The 25417-nt window shown below is 41.6% G+C and overlaps 2 protein-coding genes, 1 long non-coding RNA gene and 2 other non-coding genes across 7 annotated transcripts in view; 3 read left to right on the forward strand and 2 right to left on the reverse strand.

Moving 5' to 3' along the window:
• The window catches only part of ACAA2 (acetyl-CoA acyltransferase 2), a 28558-nt gene extending 17126 nt beyond the window's left edge, over nucleotides 1-11432 (reverse strand). The window contains exons 1-2 of the mRNA XM_054460696.2: nucleotides 10949-11432; nucleotides 202-368 (exon numbers count right to left, since the gene is read on the reverse strand). Of these exons, the coding sequence (XP_054316671.1) occupies nucleotides 202-368; nucleotides 10949-10964 (183 nt within the window). The 5' untranslated portion in view covers nucleotides 10965-11432. The remainder of the gene's footprint in view (nucleotides 1-201; nucleotides 369-10948) is intronic.
• A 55-nt stretch (nucleotides 11433-11487) lies between these two features.
• Nucleotides 11488-25417, forward strand: part of LOC129018815 (uncharacterized) — a 37165-nt gene continuing 23235 nt past the window's right edge. Inside the window, exon 1 of the long non-coding RNA XR_008495428.2 lies at nucleotides 11488-11534. This is a non-coding gene — a long non-coding RNA (uncharacterized LOC129018815). The remainder of the gene's footprint in view (nucleotides 11535-25417) is intronic.
• LOC129019203 (small Cajal body-specific RNA 17) lies at nucleotides 11605-11748 on the forward strand. The gene has a single exon (XR_008495548.1). It is a non-coding gene; the product is annotated as a small Cajal body-specific RNA 17 (non-coding RNA).
• Nucleotides 11833-11915, forward strand: LOC129019200 (small Cajal body-specific RNA 18). Its single transcript, XR_008495545.1, has one exon. It is a non-coding gene; the product is annotated as a small Cajal body-specific RNA 18 (non-coding RNA).
• MYO5B (myosin VB) overlaps nucleotides 23765-25417 on the reverse strand; it is a 367801-nt gene continuing 366148 nt past the window's right edge. For all 3 annotated transcript variants that reach the window (XM_054460695.2, XM_054460694.2, XM_063653662.1), the window contains one exon: nucleotides 23765-24131. In XM_054460695.2, the coding sequence (XP_054316670.2) occupies nucleotides 23979-24131 (153 nt within the window). In that variant the 3' untranslated portion in view covers nucleotides 23765-23978. The remainder of the gene's footprint in view (nucleotides 24132-25417) is intronic.

Here is a 25417-nt window from a genome sequence, read left to right on the forward strand (position 1 = left end):
GAGGCGGAAGTTGCAGTGAGCCAAGATCGCACCACCATACTCCAGCCTGGTGGCTGAGTGAGACTCCATCTCAAAAAAAAAAAAAAAAAAAAGTTTATAACTATTATTAACTTGTTTACCATTATGATATGTTAAAGGAATTATTTTTAGAAACTGATCAAAGAAGCAATAGGAGTGAACACCTTCCTTTACCCTACTAACCTGCAGGACATTGCCCATAATCACACTGTCAACAGTTTCAGGTGAGACTTTGCCAGCAGACAAGGCAGCCTTGGCAGCAAATTCAGACAAGTCAGTAGCAGTGAAGTCTTTCAGAAGGCCTCCATAAGCTCCAAAGGGCGTTCGCTTAGCAGCAACTACAAACACACCTATTGCAACAAGAAGAGATTTGTAAGCCATCGCAGATTAGTAAATACCTCTAAATGCTTCGAATAATCTCACTGTGAAACCTTACACAATTTAAAATTAGATAATGGAAATTTCTGTTAGGCAATAATACCTAGAACAAGTCACACCATGGCAGCAGAGTCTTAAGGACTACCAGTTTGACAGTTTGATCTTCACCTACATGCAGGTACCAAGAACTGCACTGCATGCTGTTAAGGAAGAAGACCACCACTTCTCCTGCGCATCCCGCCCCCTTTGCCTAGTTTATAAAACAGGAGGAAAAGAAAAAAGCAAAAAGTTAAAAAGAAACAGAAGTAAGATAAATAGCCAGATAGCCTGGTGCCACCACCCGGCCCTGGTAGTTTAATAATAATAATAATATCAATCCCTGACCTAAACTACTTGTGTTATCTGTAAATTCCAGACATTGTATGAAAAAGCATTGCAAAACTTTCTGCTCCGTTAGCTAATGCATGTAGCCCCCAGTCACGTTCCCCACACTTGCTCAATCTATCACCATCCTTTCATGTGGACCCCTTAGAGTTGTAAGCCCTTAAAAGGGCCAAGAATTTCTTTTTGAGGGAGCTTAGCTCTTAACAAGCAAGTTGGCGGATGCTCCCGGCCAAATAAAGCCTCTTCCTTCTTTAATCCGGTGTCTGAGGAGTTTTGACTGCGGCTCGTCCTGCTACACTGTGATGTAAAGCCATTCTGGTTAGACAACTTTCTCGTTCTCTGATGCTTCACAATGCTAGAAACATATGTTGAGAACTAAAATCCTTCTATGTGCTGGAGTATATTGCCTAGTATTAGAATAAAAGAATCTCCAAACTAGAAGGTGCCTTAGGGTTGTCTGAGGTCAACCACTCACTCTATAAGAACTACCTCTAAAAATTCCTGACAAAAGGTTCTCTCTAAACCTCTGCCAGAAAACTTTCAGTAAGAGGGCATACTCTACAGCATGAAACAGTGTGCTGGTCAATGGACAACATAAACTAATGATATTGCTTTTTTTTTTTTTTTTTTTTGGAGACAGAGTTTTGCTCTTGTCACCCAGGCTGGAGTGCAGTGGCGCGATTTCAGCTCACTGCAACCTCCGCCTCCCGGGTTCAAGTGATTCTCCTGCCTCAGCCTCCCGAGTAGCTGGGACTACAGACACCCACCACCAGGCCCGGCTAATTTTTGTATTTTTAGTAGAGATGGGGTTTCACCATGTTGGCCAGGCTGGTCTTGAACTCCTGACCTCAGGGGATCCACCCGCCTCGGCTTCCCAAAGTGCTAGAATTACAGGCGTGAGTCACCCACTCCCAGCCCCAACGAATGATATTTCTTTATATGGAACTAAATCAGCTTACAAAGTCTTCCATCCATCAATTCTAGTTCTATCCAAAAGCACCAACACAGATAATGATGTAGTTTCTAGAATATATGCTGCTTTGAATTTGAATTATATATGCCACCGGTTCTAGGGTCACAGGATGACTCAAGTTACAGACTTCAAATAAATAACCTGAACTATTATCTTTTACTCTTAGAAAAAAATGGGCAAAACAGGTTACCTTCTACATGTGTATCCCCCACCTCCAGTATCTGAAGTCAGCTAAACTGTAAGTCACCAAACCTAGCGACTCTCATCTCAGGTAAATTAAAAGGCATTCTTTCAATAGTTCTTTATTTGACATTAATTCTGACTGCTTTCCTCTAAAGACACTGTAGTTTGCCAACATCCTATTAAAATGTGTCCCTTAGAATAACAAAATAGCATGCATTTTATCTAAACACAAAGAATACAGAGGAATTATCTATACATCTATTAATACAAACTAAGACTATCAATTTGCAGCATCACTATTAGTTAAATCGGTGTCCTTGTACAAATAAATAAAAATCACCCCTTCCCAATCACCTACTACCATCTGCCAAAAAAAACTTGTGACTGTACAAATATATGATTATGATGTGAGTGGTACCCACTCATCATCATTAGAGCTGTACAGTGCAAAACCAGCATATCAGTAAGCAGCATCAGTTATAGCCATTTCATCATATTGACATTCATTAGGCGTCTACTAAATACTAGACATTTTATCACTTTCCATACAAAAGCTAATCTTCCCAGCAACTCTACAAGGTAAATATTATAGCTAACATAGAGGGACACTTACTATGGAATAGACTTCATGCTAGCACTTTGCATATACTAACTTTATTCTCTCCAAGACAATCTAAGCTCACATTTCCACATCTTGTCAAGAAATTATGGGACTTTCGGCAATGGGTTTGTGATAAGATACTGATCTACAAATGAGACTATTTAAGCATTATACCACTACTGGTATCTAAGTATAATCTTCCAGTTTATGATCTCTTTCATCAAACAAACCAAACCTAACCTAAAATATTTCTATTTCAACCTCTCTTTTCATTCCTATTTTGAGAAATTTGCAGTTTAAAGGAATATTAGGAGCAATATATATAACTATAATCTAGAACAAATCCACTCAGTTTTTTACAGATACAAATTCAGATAGTTACAAAAGGCCATAAATACTAGTCGGGTGCATTACAAATGTTTTGTTCTGGTAAATTGGTTATTCCGTACCATGATGCCTTCCTGAATCTTTTCAAGTTTCCTTTCATCCTCCTTCCTTAACAGTCTCTGCCTATTTTTATATCAGTGTTTTCTTTTTTTTGAGACAAAGTCTTGCTCTGTGCCCAGGCTAGAGTGCAGTGGTGTGATCACAGCTCCCTGCAGCCTCGACCTCTGCAGCCTCGACCTCCCCAACTCAAGTGATCCCCCTGCCTCAGCCTCCCAAGTAGGTAGGACTACAGGCATGTGCCACCACACCTGGCTAATTTTTATTTATTTATTTTTTATTTTTTGTAGAGATGGGGTCTTGCTGTGTTTCCCAGGCTGGTCTCGAACTCCTGGGCTCAAGCAATCCTCCCACCTTGGCCTCCCAAACTGCTAGGATTATAGGCACGAGCTACTGCACCTGGCCTATCAGTGGTTGCTTTATTTCATTCTTCTTTCCTCTTTCCATGCCTTCTTCCTAATTTCATTAGTTCTGCTTCTGGTCACGGCCTACTATGCTATCTGACCAACCCTCCAACAGATAACAATGAAAAACTCCAGACAATATATAAGAACAACTACTATTTGACGGTCTTGGAAATGAACAAAACTAGACAGGTAAGGAGAAGAGCTGACACTTAGAGGAAGGGAACAGAACAGGGTAAGTGTCCAATTTATTTATAGCAACTAACTTGAAGACTAACAATCCATGATGCATGGAATGGCTAGAACTCAGAAACTCACAGTCTTACTGGCTTGAAGAATCAAAGAATAAAATTCATGGTAAGCACAGCCACTAGAAAGTGAAGGAGAATCCGGCAAAGAGGAGCACCATAGAGGGTGATTCCAAATTTCACATATAAACTCTGCCCAAATATTTGGCTGACTCCTTAGCCATTCATGTGTAGGTCAGACCACAAGCACCTAAGCCAAGCCTTAAAAAACTGAACTTAGATTTAAGCTGCTGCCCAGTACAAGGGGAGACACAGTTTATCATGGGGGTGCATGGGGGTGATTTTGTAGGCAAAGTAACTGCCTACAAAAAATAAATAGCCAACCAATCAATAAGTCAGTTCTGTCTGCAGGATTATAACAGAATCCAGTCTCCACAATATTCATAATACAATTCAAAATTAATCCACATATGAGGAAACAAAAAATATGACAATCAACGGAGACCAACCCCAAGATGACCCAGATGCTGAAATTAGCAGACAAGGATTTTAAAATAGCAATCTATTATAACTATGCTCAAGGATGTAGAGGAAAATATGCTCCTAATAAAACATAGGACATCTCAGTAAAGAAATACATACTATAAAAATCCAAAATGGAAATTCCAAAACTGAAAAATACCTGAAATAAAAAATTCCCTGGATGGGCTTAACAGCAAAATAGAAATGAAAGGAGAAAAATTCAGCGACTCTGAAGATAGATAAATAGAAATTAACCAATCTGAAGAACAGATGAAAAAAAAAAGATTAAAAAACAAAGCCAGAATCTCAAGGTCTGACAAAGGAGGAAAGGCAATTCACTGGAAAAAGGATCGTCTTTCCAACAAATAGTGCTGGAACAACAAAACATCTATATACCAAACAAAATGAATCCAGGCAAAAATGTGTCAACTTTGATCGTGGGCTGGGCACTGTGGCTCAAGCCTATAATCTCAGCTACTCAAGAGGATGAGGGGGGAGGACTGTGTCAGGATAGGAGTTTGAAACCAGCCTAGGCAACACAGTGAGACCCCCATCTCTAAAAAATTTAAAAAATTAGTTGGGCATAGTGGCATGTGCCCGTAGTCCCAGCTATTCAGGAGGCTGAGTTCAAGGCTACCATGGGCTACAATCAAGTTACTGCACTCCAGCCTGGGTGACAGAGTGAGACCTCTTATCTAAAAAAACAGAAATGAAAACGAAGAGATCACAGACTTAAATATAAAACGCAAAACTCTTAGAACATATGAGAAAAATCTACATGGCTTTGGGTTTGGTGATAACTTTTTAGATATAACACCAAAAGCAGGATCCATGAGGGGAAAACTTAAGTTGGACTTCATTAAAATTGAAAACTTCTGGCTGTGTGCAGTGGCTCATGCCTATAATCCCAGCATTTTGGAAGGCCAAGGTGGGAGGATTGCTTGAGCCCAGGAGTTTGAGACCAGCCTGGGAAACATGATGAGACCTTGTCTCTACAAAATATTAAGAAATCAGCCAAGCGTGGTGGTGTGTGCTTGTGGTCCTAGCCACTTGGGAGGCTGAGGCAAGGGGACTGCTAGAGCCCAGGAGGTCAAGGCTACAGTGGCCGTGTTCACACCACTGTACTCCAGCCTGGGCGACAGAGCGGGACCCTCTAAAAACAAATGAATAAATAACTTCTGTTCTGCAAAAGATGCTGTTAAGAGAATGAAAAGACAAGCCACAGACTGGGAGAAAATATTTATAAAAACACCTAACTGATGAGGGACTGGTATCCAAAACATACAAAGTGTTCTTACAGCTCAGCAATTAAAAAAAAAAACCAAAAAAACCCATACAACCCAATTTAAAAATGGGCAAAAGATCTGAACAGATACCTTACTAAAGAAGATATACAGATGGCAAATAAGCATATGAAAAGATCCTCAACATCATATGTCATTAGGGAATTGCAAATTAAAACAACAATGAGATACTACTACATAACTATTAGTCTTTTGGATTTTAGAAAGGCTAAAATCCCAAACACTGACAACACCAAATGCTGGTGAGGATGTGGAACAACAGAAATTCATTATTGCTGGTGGGCATGCAAATGGTATGGCCAGCTTGGAAGACACTTTGGCAGTTTCTTATATAACTAAACATACCTAACCATATGTATGATATAGCAATCATGTTCCTTGTATTTACCTAAATGATTTGAAAACTTATGTTCAAACAAAAACCTGAAAACAAATGTTTATTCATAATTGTTAAAACTTGAAGGCAACCACGATGTCCTATCGCAGGAACTCGCCCCCCAATATTTCAATGTAGGTTCTATTTTCCCTAAGTGTCGGCCGGTCTGAGAAATAAACAGAAAGAGTACAAAGAGAGGAATTTTACAGCTGGGCCACCGGGGGTGACATCACATATCGGTAGGTCTGTGATGCCCACCTGAACCACAAAACCAGCAGGTTTTTATTAAGGACTTCAAAAGGGGAGCAGGTGTACGAACAGGGAGTAGGTCACAAAGATCATATGCTTCAAAGGGCAAAAAGGAGAACAAAAATCACATGCTTCTGAGGCCAATAAAGATCACAAGGCAAAGGGCAAGATCAAAAACTCCTGATTAGGGTCTATGTTCAGCTGTGCACATATTGTCTTGATAAACATCTTAAACCACAGAAAACAGGGTTTGATAGCAGAGAACTGGTCTGACCTCAAATTTACCAGGAAGCGTTTTTTCCCCACCCTAATAAGCCTGAGGGTACTGCAGGAGACCAGGGCCTATTTCAGTCCTTATCTCAACTGCATAAGACAGACATTCCCAGAGCGGCCATTTATAGACCTCCCCCAAGGAATGCAATTCTTTTCCTAGGGTCTTAACATTCCTTGCTAGGAAAAGAATTTAGCGATATCTCTCCTACTTGCATATCCGTTTATAGGCTCTCTGCAAGAAGAAAAATATGGCTCTTTTTGCCCAACCCCGCAGGCAGTCAAGACCTTATGGTTATCTTCCCTTGTTCCCTAAAAATTGCTGTTATTCTGTTCTTTTTCAAGGTGCACTGATTTCATATTGTTCAAACACACATTTTACAATCAATTTGTACAGTTAACACAATCATCACAGTGGACCTGAGGTGACGTACATCCTCAGCTTACAAAAATAACAGGATTAAGAGATTAAAGTAAGACAGGCGTAAGACTATTATTAGGGAAGTGATAAATGTCCATGAAATCTTCACAATTTATGTTCCTCTGCCATGGCTCCAGCCAGTCCCTCCATTCAGGGTCCCTGACTTCCCACAACAATGTCCTTCAACAGGTGAATGCATAAACAAACTGTGGTGCAGCCATACAATGGAATATTATTCAGCAATAAAATTTTATGAGCTATCAAGCCATAAAAAGAAGGGATCTTAAATGCATGTTGCTAAGTGAAAGAAGCCAGTCTGGAAAGGCCATATACTGTATGATTCCAACTATATGATATCTGGAAAAGGCAAAGCTATGGAGACAGTAAAAAGATCAGTGCTTGCCAGGGGTTCAGAGACAGGGATAAATAAGTGAATCACAGATGATGTTTAGGGTGGTGAAATTAATCTGCATGACACTATAATACTGACATCACTCATTTGCACATTTGTCAAAACCCATAGAACTATACAATACAAGGAATGAACTTGAATGCAAAATGTGAACTTCAGTGAATAATAATATATGAATGTTAGCTCATCGATTGTAACAATGTACCACACTAATGCAAAATGTTAATAATAGGGGAAATGGACCAGGCAAGGGAGCATATGGTAATACTCCGTACTTTCTGCTCAATTTTTCTGTAAAACCTAAATCTGCTCAAAAACAAAGTTTGTAAATTTTTTCTTTAAAGTCAGATAGTAAAAAAACACGGGCAGAACCTCAAGGACTAACAAGTTACAGTCATAGGAGAGGACAGAGAATGGATTTAAAAAAACATTTGCAGAAATAATAAAGAAGAAATTTCCAAATTTGATAAAAAACATAAATTTATATATTAAAGCTTGGTAAACCTCAACTCTAATAAACACCACACATAACACTCCACACCCCGTTCTCCTGCAGCTTGGCACATCATTGTCAAACTTTTGAAATCCAAAGATAACAAAAATATATAAAGCATCCAGAAATAAAAACGACATATTGCACACATAGAAATGACCCCTCGCTTCTCAGAAACAATACAGCCTAATTTCATTTGTCTCTCTACAAAGTTCCTTTTATGAATTTCTCCCCTATGTCTCATATTCTAAGAAAGTGTTTGTGAGAAGGCAGTGCTAGTAGTGAAATATGCAATATCTACAAAGGAAAGGGTGTGCATGGGAAAATAAAAACAAAAAAAGAACCTCCCCTTTACCCATATTACTTCTTATTTGATGCTCCCAGACTGTAAAGGTTAGCTCAAGTAAGACCTTAACTGAACTAACACAATTATTTTGAACAGAGAAAATGTTCTCAATCATATATTTTTGGTTTGGGTTTTGTTTGTTTGTTTGGAGGCAGGGTTTCACTCTGTCATCCAGGCTGGAGTGCGGTAGTGGAGTGCAGAGAGGCTCACTGCAGCCTCAACCTCCTGGGCTCAAGCAATCCTCCACCACAGCCTCCCAAGTAGCTGGGACTACAGGTGAGTGCCACCATGCCTGGCTAATTTTTGTATTTTTTGTAGAGACTGGTTTTCTCTATTTTAAAAAATAATTTGTTATTATTATTTTAAATCTTTGTTTTAACAAATAATCTGGGATGCGCAGATAGACTATAAAGGTTTAAAGTTTAAAGGTTTTTTTTTTAATTTCATAAATTGTATACCACGTCAATTTTCATTTGATGTCAATTTTATGTGGATATGAAAAGGTCTAAAACTTAACAATCTTTAACACCAAACTGAAATCTCATTTAAACACCCTGAAAATTCAGAGGCTAAAAATTTCCCAAAACTGAAAGACAGTGGAGACCTATTAACCCAGAGTGTAGTGACTCCAAGTAGCTCCAAGAAAGGGCCTGGAAAGATGTGCTGAGCTGACAGTACAGGAAAAGCACCAATAGGAAAGAAACAGGAGCACTACCTTTCTATCACATTCTTAGGTAAATATTCACTTGGTAAGAGCAACTTCAGGCAGCAACGAGGGCAAATTAAGGAAAGCTGCGGTGGCATCCAGTTGTTTCAAGATTAAGGCAATTGAGCAGCCCTGTCTACTTGCCTTGAAAAAATACACAAACATTCCCAACAAAGCTAGGAGCAGTAGGAGAGCTAAGATCTGTCGAGTGAAAACCTCCTGCCAAGTACTGGGATGGGTGCTAATAAAAACCTAGGAGCTGGTTCTTCTTGTTGACTGAAATCTGATAAATTAATGTTAATCCTTAACAAAATTTAACTCAAATGTGTCCTTTCCCCTATAATCAGTCACATGCTCTTCTTTCTTCCCACCCATCCTGCAAACACTTGGTATGCTGCTTGAGAGAAGTGTATCTTTAATGATTCTAGCCGGCCTGTAACATCAGTATTTCAAGCTCAAAGCTTGGGTTCTTGTCACAGCCACTAACTACCTGTGTTATTATACACAACCACTTTACCTCTCTCGACATGAGTGTCCTCCTAATTGCTATAATAAGGAAATGGGAAAAAATACGATCACTAGCTCTAACACTACAGTAAATTGTACCACAAATTTATAAACTTTATACTTCCTTAATACAGGTGTCAATGTGCATTTTTTTCCTTTTTGGGTTCATAGTATTTATGAAATTTTCAAACGGGTCTGTATTATAAGAAAGGGTAAGAACCACTGATAAAATATTAAAAGGATATCAGTAAAAATATTATTTCCTTTTTTAGAAGATAGCTCATGACAATGCACCTTTTAAATGAAGTGTAAATGCCTCGTCTAAAAAAAATTCACCACGCTGCTTTATGAAGTAAATGTAGTAAATTCAGTCAGGAAGGGCACTGGCAAATGAAATCCACGTTGCAGGAAACTGTAAACACTGCATTTGGTCCCAGAATACCGATTTTTCCCTTGATTTGTTCCCATGCCACTTTGGTTCTTCTGACTTTCAGATCCCCCTAACCAATGCTTAGCTGGCACCTCCACTTGGCTGCTTCGCAGGCACCAAAAAGTTTTCTGCCTAAAACTGAATTCTCAATCCTTCTTTCCACATCTATTCCTTTCCCAATTTTCCTCACTCTGTAAGTGGCATCATCATGAACACGGTTCATCAAACCGGACACTTTTCGTCATTCTTGACATTTCCTTCTTATATTTACTCCACCACATCCAATCCACTTTCTATCAAATCCACCTCCAAATCTATCTCAACTCATCCCTCCCCTTTTCTCCCCAGTTACACTGCCCCACACGAGTCAAAGCCATCATTTGCTGCTCCCTGGACCTCTACAATAGATCCTTAAATGGTCTCTTCGCCATTACACAGACCGCCCCAAATCCGGACAGAGTGGAAATCAGATCCTGTCATTACCCCGCTTTAAATCCCTGTATTGCCTTCCACTGAATTTGGAACAAAACCTTACCTTCTTACAGAGTCCACAGGGCCCTGGAGCACCAAAATGCTTGGTTCTTAGATCCTGCCAAGCTTTTTCCTGTCTCAGGGCCTCGATATGTATTCCACCTGAATGTTCTTCGACTCGTACATCCTTAAAGTAAGAGTCCATTGACTGTGCCCACTTGTTTTGAAAAGGGAGTTTATTACACAGTTGTTTTAAACAAGTTCATAACCCTAGAACTTAGGTATAGAGTGACCGCTCTAATCTAAAGCAACGGAACGGAAAAGGGAGCAAGGCAGATCTTCCAGCAGAACACCAGCTACCATTTCTGCAGGCCTCTCCATCGATTCATCTGGGGAGCCCTGCCCACCGACGCCGAGCGGTGGGCTCCAGTGCGCAGCTGCCCAGCAGCAGGCGCCCGCGGCCTATGGCGCCGCCCCATTTTTTCTAATACTTGGACTCGAACTAGTGGGGTCACTGTTAGGCGAAGAAAGGAATGACCTCCAAGGTCACATGCAAGCAAACTTTGGTCTCAACTCAACAGGAAATTGCACCGAAATCGCTGTCGCTAGCGCCTTACAAGTAAGGGTTTTCTCCTTAACCCAAACAAGCCCTTCGGGCTGGGTTTTTATCACGTCCGCTCCAAAACCGAGGAGGTTGAGTGAACTTCACCCCACGACCCCGACTCTCCGCGGCGGCCGGAAGCGGAGGCCTGGCCTGGGGAGGGCAGGACCCCGAGGGGCGAGGAGAGGAGGAGGGGGCTGCGCTCACCTCGGAGCAGAGCCATGGCGGCGGCTGGGTCGTCGGCGGCGCGGGTCTGTGGCGTGGGGGACGCTGAGCAGCCGCTTGCAGTCACCCAGATTTCAAAAGCGTGGGTGGCGCCCCGAGAGCCACGCCCCTGCCCTTTCACCTACTTCCCGGGGCTCCTTGGCAGGGTCCCAGCGTAAGATGGTCCTACCCCACGCGTAGCTGCCCGCCTCCCCCCAGCCCGAGGGAGCACAGGGGACGGGGCTCGGGTAGACCACAACGCGCCTTGAGAGCGGACTCTTTCTTCACATCCTCGTTTTTAGATTTTCTCCGTTTCCAAACTGAGAGAATTTGGTTTGACACCTCTCACCCATCATATCCCAGCCCCTACAGGCGATGACTCTTCCCTTTCGTCTCCGCCAACACCCTAAACACTGGCCACGAGCCAAGGGCTGAGGGACCTAGCGCGCTGGCGGCCGCCAGCCGGGGGCGGGATCTAACGTCCTGTGGGCGGGGCGCGGCGGCGGCGGCGGGATTGGCTGGGGCAGGCGGCTGCGCAGTCCGCTGGGCGGAGGCTCGGGCCGCGGAGCTGGACCCGGACTGGGTTTGGGTACTGTGCTGGGGGCAGGGCAGAGAGGTGGGGGGCAGTTGGGGTGCGGTGAGTGTAGTAGGCTAGGGCGCTTTCGGGTCCCCATTGCAGCCCCCGGATGAGCCCGCAGTATTTTCCTTATATGATCAGGTCCCATTGCGGGCGGCGCCGCTTGCCCGGAGCCTGAGAGGATTATGAAAACGTGGCGAGCGAAGTGGGGCCAGGGGACCTGGAGCAGGGGCGTGAGGAGAGTGGGCAGCGGGTGAGGTTGGACGGGAGGGAGGTCTAGGGAGGCCTCTGCCGCGGTCACTGTGAGTCCTGGCCGATGATGACGAGACCACTGCGCAATCTGAGTTCTGGGAACCAGGTGATGGAGTATGTTCTGAGAACAGACTGAGGCCGGGCAAGCAGGAGGCGGCCGGGGCAGGGGAGAGGCGGAGAGCCCCTCGATACCAGGGCTCGGAGGGCCGGGCTGCCTAGCGAGGGCTTCTTTGAGTGCGTAGGGGTGGTGGGTGGCATGGACGGTTTCTCTGAGTCGTCAGCGAATGCCCCCCCTAGAATCCTGCTTTTCAAACGCTTTGGTGACACTCTTGCAATGTTGGGGTGTTTTTAAATCCAAATTTGTATTATGAAAACTTTCAAACTTACAGAAAAGTGGGAAGACTTGTACAGTGGACACATATCGACCCAACTGTTAACATTTTGCTATATTGCTATCCACCTGTTCTTCCATCAAACCATCTTACCTTTTTAATGCAGACCTTAGTACTCTACACCCATGAACACATCAGCACACATTATTCATTTACAGTTCTTTTTAAGGCAAAATATCCACGCAATCAACTGTACAAATCTTAGACAAGCTTCACAAATGCTCATGTATAGGCCGGGCGCCGTGGCTCACGCCTGTAATCCCAGCACTTTGGGAGGCCGAGGTGGGCGGATCACCAGGTCAGGAGATCGAGACTATCCTGGCTAACACGGTGAAACTTCGTCTCTACTAAAAATACAAAAAAATTAGCTGGGCGTGGTGGCGGGCGCCTGTATTCCCAGCTGCTGGGGTGGCTGAGGCAGCAGAATGGCGTGAACCTGGGAGGCGGAGCTTGCAGTGAGCCGAGATCGCGCCACTGCACTCCAGCCTGGGTGACAGAGCAACACTCTGTCTCAAAAAAAAAAAAAGATGCTCATGTATAGAGTGTTCATTTTTGTACACAGTTTTCTATTCAATTTGCCTCCACATATTTAAGAAAGGTTAAGTATCACAACTTCCCACTGCAGATCACCATCAGTAGGTCTTTATAGATGTACTGTGTTTTCTCTAATTGGAAATGTCACTAATGAGTGGATTCTAAAACCATTCAGTGAAAGGTTTACATATATTAAAACATGTAAATATATGAGAGAATATTGACATAGTCTCCAAGTCTCATGAAGAGGAAAGGGTACCTTTACAATGGATAAATCTTGCGGGTATTACTTCACCAAATTATGAAGTAATGGTGTCCCATCACCAATAAAGGGACAAACTGACGTCATGAGCTCCCCTTGCTACAGCGACAACACAGTCTCACTTGTGTAGAATTTCTCCTGAAAACATCTGGCCTGAATCTAATTATAAGGAAACAATGAGACAAATCCACATGGAGGTACATTCCACAAAACAACTGACCTGAACTCTTTAAAAACATCAGTGTGGTGAAAAACAAAAAATGGCTAAAATATGAATAGTATCACATTAAAGAAGACTATAGAGATGTGACACATATTGTATGAGATCCTTAATTAAAACCTGGGTTAAAAAAATACTCTAAAAGACAGTATTGGGACAACTGGAGAAACATATAAATTATAGATGACATGGTAATATTGACATTAAGTTTCCTGATCATGATAATTATATTGTAGTTGTGTAGGAGATTGTCCTTTGTTCTGAGGAAATACATACTGAAATATATGGGGCTGAAGAATCATGAGGCCTGCAACTAACTCTCAAATGACTGGAAAAAATGCATTTATATATATACAGTTATGTGTTGCTTAACCACGAGAATACATCCTGAACGATGTGCTATTAGGCGATTTCGTCACTGTGTGAACATCATAGATTTCACTTACACAAACCTCGATGGTAGAGCCTACTACACACCTAGGCTATATGGCACAGCTTATTGCTCCTAGGCTACAAACCTGTATAGCATTTTACTGTACTGAACGCTATAGGCAGTTGTAGCACAATAGTAAGTATTTGTGCATCTAAACATAGGAAAGATAGTGCATGACTATACACTGGCAGAGAAAGATAAAGCAAATATGGCCAAATATTACCAACTGGGGAATCCAAATGAAGAATATACAGTTGTTCATTATTCTTTTTCTTTTTTTTTTTTTTGAGACAGAGTCTTGCTTTGTTGCCCAGGCTGGAGTGCAGTGGCATGATCTCCGCTTACTGCAACCTCTGCCTCCCAGGTTCAAGTGATTTTCCTGCCTCAGCCTCCCGATTATCTGGGATTACAGGCGCTTGCCACCGTGCCCAGCTAATTTTTGTATTTTTAGTAGAGACAGGGTTTCGCCATGTTGGCCAGGCTGGTCTCAAACTCCTGACCTCAGGTGATCTGCCCACCTCGGCCTCCCAAAGTGCTGGCATTAGAGGCGTGAGCCACTGCACCTGGCCCATTATTCTTTTTCTAAGTGGGGAGTCTTGCTTGCTATGTTGCCAGGGCTGGCCTCAAACTCCTGGGCTTAAGGGATCCTCCTGTCCCAGCTTCCTGAGTAGCTTGGGACTACAGGCGTGTACCACATTCTTCTATTTTTGCAACTTTTCTGTAGGTTTTAACTCTTTCAAAATAGAAGTTGGGAGAAAAAATGTCCTTCACGTAAGCTACAAAATTGCTTGAAACAAGTTATTTTTGAAAATATTTGGTCCTGTTGAGGTTTACATCATGTTTAAGCAGGTATGTATTCTTGTAATTTTAATATGTATATTAAAATTGTTATAATTTTTGTCTAGATGTGGAGTCTTTCATGAGATGTAAAGTTATTGTTCTATTTTTAGACATTTAACTCTCAGTATTTTTAGAAATGCAATATTATCATTTCTATACTTATTTTCCTATGCTTAAACACAGTTTCTCCTGCTTTCCTATAACACTAAAAATTGATGGTGGCTTAAGCAGCAGTGGCTTTAGAAGTTTCAGTAATGGAAACTGGGGAAAGCTGACGAAGTCAGTAGGGCCTAGGACAACTTTTAAAAATGAGTATATGAATCTGAATGAGTGAGATAAGTGAATTTGCTGATCTTGAGTAGTTTGGAACGTTATGTGTGTGCTCACTGTTAATCTAATTGCTTTGGAAATAACTTCAATTTTTGTTAATTAGAAGGCAAATGTTGAATGTGGTTTTATTCTTACAACAAATACTAACTCTTCAGAAAGTTCAAGTTGCCAAGCAAGAACATCAGATGAATGAAATTGTTCGCAGTGGCAAATCTGTACCGGCCTGCAGCAACTCACTTCTTGCCTCCTCAAAGGAAAGAAGCATAAGGCAGAGTGAGAGACCAAGGCAAGTTTTTGAGCAGGAGTGAGAGTTTATTAAGAAGTATTAGAGCAGGAATAAAAGTAAGTAAAGTACACTTGGAAGAGGGCCAAGTGGGCAACTTGAGAGATTCAGCTGTGCCACCTGACCCTTGATTTGGGGATTGATACATTGGTACGGTTCTAGGCCTTGCATTACTTCTTCCGATTTTTCCCTTGGGGTGGGCTGTCGGCATGCTCAGTGGCCTGCCAGCACTTGGGAGGGGCGGCATGTGCAGTGTGTTTACTGAAGTTGTGCACATACTCACTGGAGACATTCTTCTCTTACCAGTCTTGTTCCTAGAGGAAGCTCATATACCAGTTAAACTCCACCATTTTGCCTCTTAGTGAGCATGTTTGAGCCCACTCTCCCAAAATCTTATCCACGAGCTGCTGATCACCAGATTCTAGTATTTTCCATCTATTGGGAGAATGCCTTTCCCTGACACCAGTTGAGACCAATGATTATTTTAGATAGTTTAACAACTTGCCTGACCATCACCTGATAGTTGCTTGACATTCCTGGGCGGGGTGGGGGAGGTTTTCTCCTGCCCTACTCAAGTCTGCCTAGCTACCTATTCTAAGGGAATGTAGACAGGAAGTAATAAAGACACCAATACGCCAAACTCCCTCATGTTAAGTTTACCGTAAGTCTTGATGTGTTCCCAGTAACCCTAAGGCACTGTCTCAAACTTAAGATAGATATTTGTTTTTCTTTTTTCTCTACTTGTCTGAAAGTTATTTGCAGCGTCTATATCTTTGGCTCAACTTTCATTTAGTAGCATAACCTTAGGCAAATCTTCCTTGGATCTAAGTTTACTCTGCAAAATACTAATGTTGGTAGAAGGAGACAATGCTGTTGTTGCCTTCCAGCCAGAAACCTCCAGAAACACACCTGTAGTTGAACAAGTTGGGTTTACTGTTCTTTGGAAGAAGGGAGATTGCACATCATGGGTGTGCCTTTGGGAACTGCAGCACATCTCAGTAAAAGGGTGGTAGGATTTGGGGTTTGGTTAGGTGATTTGGGGAGGATCCAAGGAAGTACAGGTTCACTCTGGATTGGGTACTGTCAGGAAATAGGGACAAGTCTTTGGGTATCAGTACTATTCAGGGTTCTCCAGAGGGACAGAACTAATAGGACATATGTATATATGGAAGGGAGTTTAAGTCCAGGCGTGGTGGCTCACACCTGTAATCCCAGCACTTTGTGAGGCGAAGGCGGGCGGATCATGAGGTCAAGAGATCGAGACCAGCCTGGCCAACATGGTGAAACCCCACCTCTACTAAAAATACAAAAATTAGCTGGGCGTGGTGGCATGCATCTGTACCTACTTGGGAGGCTGAGGCAGGAGAATCACTTGAACCCAGGAGGCAGTGGTTGCAGTGAGCCAAGATTGTGCCACTGCACTCTAGCCTGGTGACAGAGCAAGACTCTGTGACCCCGTCTCAAAAAAAAAAAAAAAAGCGGAAGGAAGGGAGGGGAGGGAGGGAGTTTATTAAGGAGAATTGACTCACAGGATCACAAGGTGAAGTCCCACAATAGACCATCAGCAGGCTCAGCCAAGAATGGCTCAGTCTGGGTCCAAAAGCCTCAAAGTAGGGAAGCCAACAGTGCAGTCTTCAGTCTGGGGCCAAAGGGCGCCTGAGAGCTCCTGGCAAGCCATTGGTGTAAGTCCAGGGGTCCAAAGGCTGAAGAACCTGGAGTCTGATGTCCAAGGGCAGGAGGAATGGAAGGAGGTATCCAGCACAGGAGAAAGATGAAAGCCAGAAGACTCAGCAAGCCAGCTTATCCCACCTTCTTCCACCCACTTTGTTCTAGCTGCACTGGCAGCCGATTGCATGGTGCCCACCCACACTGAGGGTGGCTCTTCCTCTCCCAGTCCACCGACTCAAATGTTAATTTCCTCTGGCAACAACCTCACAGACCCACTCAGGAACAATACTTTACCAGCTATCTAGGCATCCTTCAATCAAGTTGACAACTAATATTAACCGTCACAGTATCATCTTATCCTGAAGGAGGGCCAATTAGAGCTACGCTCAAGCTGCACCTGGGAAAGCAGCTACAGTCCCTCATATTACCTGGGACAGGGCATATTTGGTGTTACATGGTTTACACAGTGATCTTGTTTTTGTGCCTGGGCAAAATTACAGTCTTGTTTCATATCACTTTAGTGTAGTCACAGAGTGACCACGTCTGATATTGGTGTTTTACAAGGTGGTTCATTGCAAAAGAACAACACAGCCCAGCATAGAGGACCAGGCCAGCTTCTAGCATGACCCAGGCCTAGCTCTGAGTTTCAGATCAGTTCCTGGAAGTCAGTCTGCTTTTCTCTTTCTGAACTGAATTTGCTGCTTTTCAAATGTGGTTTTCCTGTTGAGGCTTTGAAGCTAGGCCTAAACCTCTTTGAGAATGAGCTGAAGGCTTTCCTCAAGTGAGGGTATTGTTTGGCCAGCCACTCAAAAAGTGAATCCATCTTTAGATTGGAAGGTGGGTTCAAAAGTCAACTTTTCACTGCATAGTATACAGCAGGTCCCTACATAACATTGTTTCATTCATCGTCATTTTTTGACATAATGTTGGTGAGAAAAAAAAGAATTGCTTCCTGGCCAGGGCCACTGTGTTTGTGGAGTTTGCAGGTTCTCCCTGTTACAGTGGGTAGCTAGTCAGGCATGAGCAGGGCAGGAGAGAGCTCCCCCCTCCACACACACACCAGGAGCATCTTGTGACTGTCCAGTGATGGTCAAGGCAGTTGTTAACTGTCTTTCTAAAGTAGTCACTGGTCGCAGCCAGCATCAGAGAAAGGCAGTCTCCCGATACAAAACACGTGAAACTGGTGATCAGCCACCTCCTGACAAGATCTGAGGAGTTGAGAGAAGTAACACAAGACCGCAGAAGTAGGCCAACGTATAAAACCCCAAGTCAAGAGGTTAAGCCACGCTCTTGACTCTTTCAAGAGGTTAAGCCACGCTCTTGACTCTTTCAAGAGGTTAAGCCACGCTCTTGACTCTTTCAAGTCACCCACTTGGCCCTCTTCCAAGTGTACTTTCCTGCCTTTCCACTCCTATTCTAAAACTTGCCTTGGTCTCTCCTTCTGCTGTACAGCCCTCAAATTCTTTCTTCGGAGGTGGCAAGAATTGAGGCTGCAGCCTCATTCATACAGACATGGATACGTTCCACTGGTGAGATCCCCATGACTGTTTTCTTTGGATTCTCGTTTCCTCCCATGTCCTAAAGCTGTGTACATGAGGTGAATGGATGTGTCTAAGTAATCCCAGTCTGAGCGTGGGTGGGTTTGTGAGCACACCCAGTGACAGGATGGGGTCCTGTCCAGGCCTGGTGCCTGCCTGGCACCCTGAGCTGCCAGGAGAGGTGGGCCCTCAGTGACTCTTAAATGGAATAAGTGGGCAACTTTCTCATTTGTTTTTATTAATCTTTCTTAAATGTATGTATAGCTTTCATTTCAGTGTTTAATTCTAGAAGTGTTTTGGTCTTTATTTAGAAGTTTGTTGATGTTTGGCCGGGCATGGTGGCTCATACCTCTAATCCCAGCACTTTGGGAGGCCGAGGCAGGCGGATCACTGGGGGCTAGGAGTTTGAGATCAGCCCAGACAGCATAGTGAAACCCCATCTCTATAAAAATACAAAAAAATTAGCCAGGCATGGTGGCGGACGCCTGTAATCCCAGCTACTCAGGAGGCTGAGGAGGAAGAATCACTTAAACCCAGGAGGCGGAGGTTGCAGTGAGCTGAGATCTTGCCATTGCCCTCCAGCCTGAGCAACAGAGCAAGACTCCCATCTCAAAAAAAAAAAAAAATTTGGTGGTGTTTGTATGATCATAAATATGCTGTAGGAACTGTTTATATCAACTAGCTTATGTTAAAATTGGTGTCATTATGTCATTTTGTTTATACTCGTGGTTTCCTAGAACTTATCAGTGACATTGAGGACTAATTATATTGTGACCATTTTTCTGGATCATGAAATATTTCAATAGTGGTCTCTAATGATGGGTGCTTAAGGGCACCATCCCTGGGGATGTCTTCTTGTATATTTTTAGGTGGGTCAGGTTAACAATGGGTGTGGAAGGGCACCATCTCTGGAGATGTCTTATTCCATAAATTTGGGTGTAAATTTTTTTAAAGATTTCCAGGTGATTTTGATGTGTGCTCCTAGTTAAGAAAAAATGTATCAGTATTTCCATATAGATACTCAGTTTCTGGGCTATTCTGTTCCACTAGTCAATTTTTCCATGTCCAGGGCCGGGCGCGGTGGCTCACGCCTATAATCCCAGCACTTTGGGAGGCTGAGGCGGGAGGATTACCTGAGGTTGGGAGTTTGAGACCAGCCTGACCAACGTGGAGAAACCTTGTCTCTACTAAAAATACAAAATTAGCTGGGCGTGGTGGCACATGCCTGTAATCCCAGCTACTAGGGAGGCTGAGGCAGGAGAATCACTTGAACCTGAGAGGCGGAGGTTGCGGTGAGCTGAGACCGTGCCATTGCACTCCAGCCTGGGCAACAAAAGCGAAACTCTGTCACAAAAAAAAAAAAAAAAAAAAAAAAATTTCCATGTCTGTCATCCTCACACATCTTAATTACTGAAATTTTTAAGTCTCAATGCCTGCTAAGGAAAGCTTCCCACTTTCTCAAGGAGGGTCTTCCTTATCCATGGGCCTTTGCTCTTCCATATAAATCTTATAATGAGCTTGTCAGTTTTCACATAGAAACAGTCGAAATTTTGATTTTTATCTATAGATCAACTTGGGGACAACTGACAAACTTTTAGTGGTATGGAGTCCTTGAATTCTTGTACCTAATTATTTCTCCATTTTAATGTTGTCATTGTTTTTCACTTATATTTTACAGATTCCTCCGTACAGATCTTATGACTATTTTCCCACTGATTTTTCATGCCATCTCTACCGTATGCTATGTTATACATAGGATTGGGCCTATCCTTGCACTCCCTATTCTGTTTCATTGATCTACTTGTCTTTGCCTATGCCAAAACTGCCTTTAATTCCATAGCTTTAAAGTAATTGCTCAATAAGCCTTGTTATCTGAGCGTTTCTCCCTGCCCCCAACTTTTGGACTGTAAGATGCTGACCTCTGGTTTAAATGATCATGACACGTATTAGAATATAGGCCCCCATAATGAAGCTTCTCAAGAGATCATTACAAAGAAACTTTGTCAACCTGTAGCTGCAGAGTTTTAAATTTCATTTAGATTTGGCACACTTTATTCAAAAGTATTTATTTCCACAAATTTTTATCCACAGCTAAATATTACAGTGACTATTACAAGCATTTTTCTATAAACAAAGGTGTAGTTTACAGATTTGTGCAAAGTGGAAAAATATTTTCATCAGTAGTCTTTCTTCCATGGTGTTAGATTCACCCCTGAATATGATCTGAACTCTTTCAGAGAGGCAGTCCTTCATCTAAACGTCAGTTGGTGGCAAAATGTTATATTCAAATCTGGATTATTCTGATACAGTGTCACTTTAGAAAGTAGCTTAGTTTCATTTCTGATTGATCCCCTTTGTTAGAATTAGAAATTTTTTGAAAAACAATCTTTTGTATCTAATGACCTTTATAATAAAAAAAACCCTGTCCTGTGTTTGCCATTGGCATTAACCTCTGTCTACACCCTCTAATTCTCTAATTATGGCACCAGTGGGTATAAAAAGTGAATTATGGTTATTTGGCTCATGCAGCAAATTAACTGGAGAAACTGACCACAAATATTCTGTGAAGAACTACAAGGTCTTGCCCCATGCTGTCCCATTTTAGTGACCATTTAGTTATGTAGGCATTATACAAATGCCTCAATTTAGGACACCCTTGCTGTCTTAGTAGGTCAAGTGTATGAAAATTTACTTTATGCAGAATAAATGAATTCTAATTTACTGGTTACTGGAATCTTAATGTATGAAAGCTCTAAGTAAATATTTGATGAATTGATGGTAGCAGTGTTGATTTTTAATTGTTCCAAGCTCCTAGTTTTGTTTTGTTTTTACAAAAGCCTTAAAATTTAGTACTAGGGAAATCAAAGGAAGCAACTCCCAGTGACATGCTTCATGGAAAGGGGAAAAACATCTACCTTTGGGTCTAATCTGCCTCCCAGGCGAGCCTACAGGTACTGGAACTCTAACTGCTTACTATGAGGGCACAGGGAAAATGCATGTATGTAATATGCTTGTCAGCTTCAGCAACAACTCGTGTACATACACATTTACTATAAGTAAACACGTCCCGTATAATACTTAAAACACAAGTTTTTGATCTATAAATATTTGATTCTTAATATTTAAAATGCTTCTAATGTTTTAAAAGACAAAACTCCCCTGTGATATCACCTTGAACATTAAAATTATTCCCACAGCAACACTTATTTCAGAGAAACAATTGATAAGTCAGTTATCTTAGTAACCGCTAAAGGCACCTGGTGAAAAAAATGTCAACTAAATTTTAAATATTAAAAAATTAGAGACATTTAATGCAGAGTTCAAACCTGAATTGTTAAAGAGTCATTACTGATTTCATGACACTGATAAATGTTGGAATTGAAATGATTTTTTAAAATGCAGAGAAAATGCTAACAAAAGATTATATAGTTCCCCTAAAGATGCTTCTTCTAGCCTCCAAGTATTAAATAAGACAGATCTAAATATTAACTACATATAAAGTATATATTTGTTAGTCATCTATAAGTTTTAAGTACAATTCCAGGATACACCTTTATCTTTTGGAAGAGAAGAACTAAATCTGTCATTTCTTAGGCTAAATGGTCTATTCATAAGGTCCTTCCCTCCCCATTTATTCTAATTGCCAAGCTTTTATTCAGTAAGCTCTTGGCACCTAGTGATTAACCAGTGACAGCAGAGAGTAGTGACCAAGAGAGTGGAGAGAATGATGGTATAAGACAGTATATAAGGATGGTAAGCCACTGTGTTTGTGGAACCATTGCATGTCAAAACTCCTTAACACTCTAACAAGGCATTTTTGGTCTTTTAAGGACAGTCCTTACATAAGAGACTCACTTTCAAACTAAAGTGCATTAAAAAACAAATTATACTTCACAACAACTTTAAAGAGGTAGCCACAAACCCAGTTGTTTTAGATTGGCCTTCTAAATGAAGTCAGCACATGGATCCATGGGTAAGTGTCATGGACGTCAGTGATTATGTAACTGTAACTGAAAGAAAAAGGCACAGTTCTGCAGATGCCCAAGAGAAGCCAGCATGTTTAATGTGGATGTAGAGGGGATAATGCCCATGACAACTGATCGGAACACAATGTCAGCAGCCTTAACCCAGGCTAAGACTGGGCTAAGCCCCAGGAGACGCTGAGAACAACTGAGGAAGCTGTGCTCTAAGGGCACAGTGCAGAAGGTAGCGTGGAGTGTGCTGTGTTACCAAGAGCCTTTTAAGTTGAGCGGTTGAGTAAAAGAGGGTGGAGGCAGGCTGTTCTACCTCCAAGTCATGGATAAATCTTATTTTCTCAATGTAATACAGAGGCTGTTCTATGATTTGCAAATACCATTTTTTTCTTATGGAAACAGCATACTGCTATAAAGAAATAGGGAAAAGACAATAAAAAAAAAGTGTGGAAAGAATATGGGTTTCCAATTGAATGCTTGCTTTTGAAGAATCCAAAAACAAGTTAAAAAAAATTCTAAGAGCAGCAAACATCTAAGCCTGTTATATTACTGAATTACTTTTTTTAAATCCTTATTTTGTAGGAGAGATATTTACAATTTTTTGTGTGCTAAATTTGAAAAACGTTGAAAATAACCTGAAAAGGGAAAGTTGACCTAAGCCATTTTATCCTCTTAAAAAAAAAAAACCCAAACTTTTGTATAATATCCCTGAACTGATTATTTTTGAAGGTTTTTCAGATGATCTGATGTGTGAACTTTAGTTTGTTTTACTATTTGGTTTCTGGAACAGTAGAGCATTATGTGATGCTCTTACTGGAAGCTTAATGGTATTAAGAGATTAAAAGCTTTCACATTGACTTGTTTGGTTTTTACATCTATAAATAAAACAAGTTTGTTATCCTTTTCTAAGATTTAGCTTATATACATTTTTGTGAAAGTTTTGTGGGACTTGGAAAGTGTATGGACTAGCATCAGAAACAAAATATTTTTCCATCTTTCTCACTTGGAGTTTGGGATAGCAGCATTTTAATAATCTCTTCCATTAAACCAAGATAACACAAAAGCGTTTGAGCACACTGAGGACTGGCACTTCTAATTTTGCTTCAGAAACCAGTACTCAAAATGTCTGGTCTGGAGGTCAGTTACACCATTGTCTTTGTATAATCAGCCATTAAAAAATATTTTGGGAATATTTCTCAGAAGTCTCATCCCCATATTTTTGTTCTTAAAACATCTCACCACAAACTCAACCACACCTATGGTTTGCAAACTTTGGGAAATGTCAGTATATGCCATTATCATGGTTATTAGTACCATTGTTTGTTAAAGCCCTTTGAAGGCAATTTATGTGACTTATATATATTTGGTATTTTAATTTGGACATTCTCCAGTTATATGCAAAGATCAAAACTAGGCAGCTTCATTTTATAGAATTGGCACCTTTTATATGTCTATGGGGACTGCTTGGTGTCTATAAATTATGTATATGTGTTGGACTGAAATCAAACTTAAAATCTTCCATATTTCAAGTGTTTTTATTCTGAGCAGTAGGTACAAAAAATAATGACATAGTTGTGTCTAATTCTGTATAGTTCAGCACCCTCCACAGGCTGTCAATCTCTGATTTGATCTACTTTTACCAGATTTAACAGATCCTTGAATTTACTTTACTGTATATACTTCCTTCTTGCTCACATTGGGAATCAAACTAATGCTGGAAACATGCATCTTCAGACTTCATTGAGGAATTCCAGATTGAGACATGCTGGGATGTGGATTGAGTCCATGGTTAGAGAAGATGGATTAAATGGAAACAAAACAGGAAACATGTGCTTGGCATCTAATAGCAGTTGCTGAGGGTCATTCCGCTCTTGTAGTTGTGCCTATGGGGAAGAATAAGACCATGTAAAGTTTGAGTACCCCTAAAAATAGCCAGTTTAAGTGAATTCACGAAAGTCAGTTGGCATATATCATGGAAAGATTTCTAAGACAGTTAGGTAGAACTTCAGGACTAGGAGAATGTGATATCCTCACCCTTGAGGTATTTAGTGGGGAGAGAAGCCCTGACTTAAGCTTCTTGGAGATCAGAGGGCTGTAAGCACTCTCCCAATTCTAGCATTCTTTAAAAAATTTTCTAAGGGAGAATATAAAATACATCTCAGGTGCAAACCATATGGAGAGGCACTATAGTGAAGTGGCCAAGGGCACAGGTTTTTTTTTTAGGTAGACAGCTGAGCTCTAATCCTGGCACCACCCTGGGCAAATTCCTGATTTTTTTTTTATGCCTCAGTTTCTTTACCTGTAGAATGGGAGAAGAGTACATCACATAAAATGGCAGAGTAGGAAGCCCTAGGGATTGGTCCCTCCACTGAAGCTACCTTGAACTAGAAACAGTGATTGTCAACTATAACTCTGGAACTTGATTGGACATTTATAACAATCGGGAGACTGATTGGTAAAGGGAGAGGCTGCTGATCTTTGCTAAGGGAACTGTGTGTGTGACCCAGCTACTATCCCCCCCTCTTCAGCTCCCCTGAAGCTATGGGGATAGCAGCTCACATTCCTGGAGTAGCTAGCTGGCCAGGTCAGGCAGTGGGACCTTGTCCTCCAAAAATTTGGGGTTGTGCACTTTGATCTGGTGGGTCCCAGCAGATGCCTGTCTTGGTTTAGACATTCCTTGGGATGCAATGGCTTCCACTAGTGGCATCAACTGGAAAATTTAAAGGCACAGAGCCCCTCCCTGCTTCCTATTTGAAGCCAGAAATTTTAGGAAAAGTACAAAAACTGAAATGAAAAATTCACTAGAGAAGTTTAACAGCAGACTTGAGCAGGCAGAAGAAAATCAGTGAATTTGAAGATAAAGCAATTGAAATGATCCAGTCTGAGAAGAAAATAAAAATAATGAGGTAAAAACAAACAGAGCCTAACAGACCTATTGGACACCATCAAGTATGCCAACATACACATTACAGGAGTACCAGAAGGAAAAGAGCAAGAAGGGGGCAACAAAATATTTGAAGAAATAATGCCTGAAACTTCCCAAATCTGATGAAAGACATGTATGTAATCATCCAAAAAGTTCAATGAACTCCAAGCAGGATAAAGGCAAAGAGATTCACAGTGAAACACATTATACTAAATTGTCAAAACCCTAAGACAAAGAGGGAGT

This window comes from Pongo pygmaeus, chromosome 17 (assembly GCF_028885625.2).
Source record: "Pongo pygmaeus isolate AG05252 chromosome 17, NHGRI_mPonPyg2-v2.0_pri, whole genome shotgun sequence".
Classification (NCBI taxonomy): domain Eukaryota; kingdom Metazoa; phylum Chordata; class Mammalia; order Primates; family Hominidae; genus Pongo; species Pongo pygmaeus.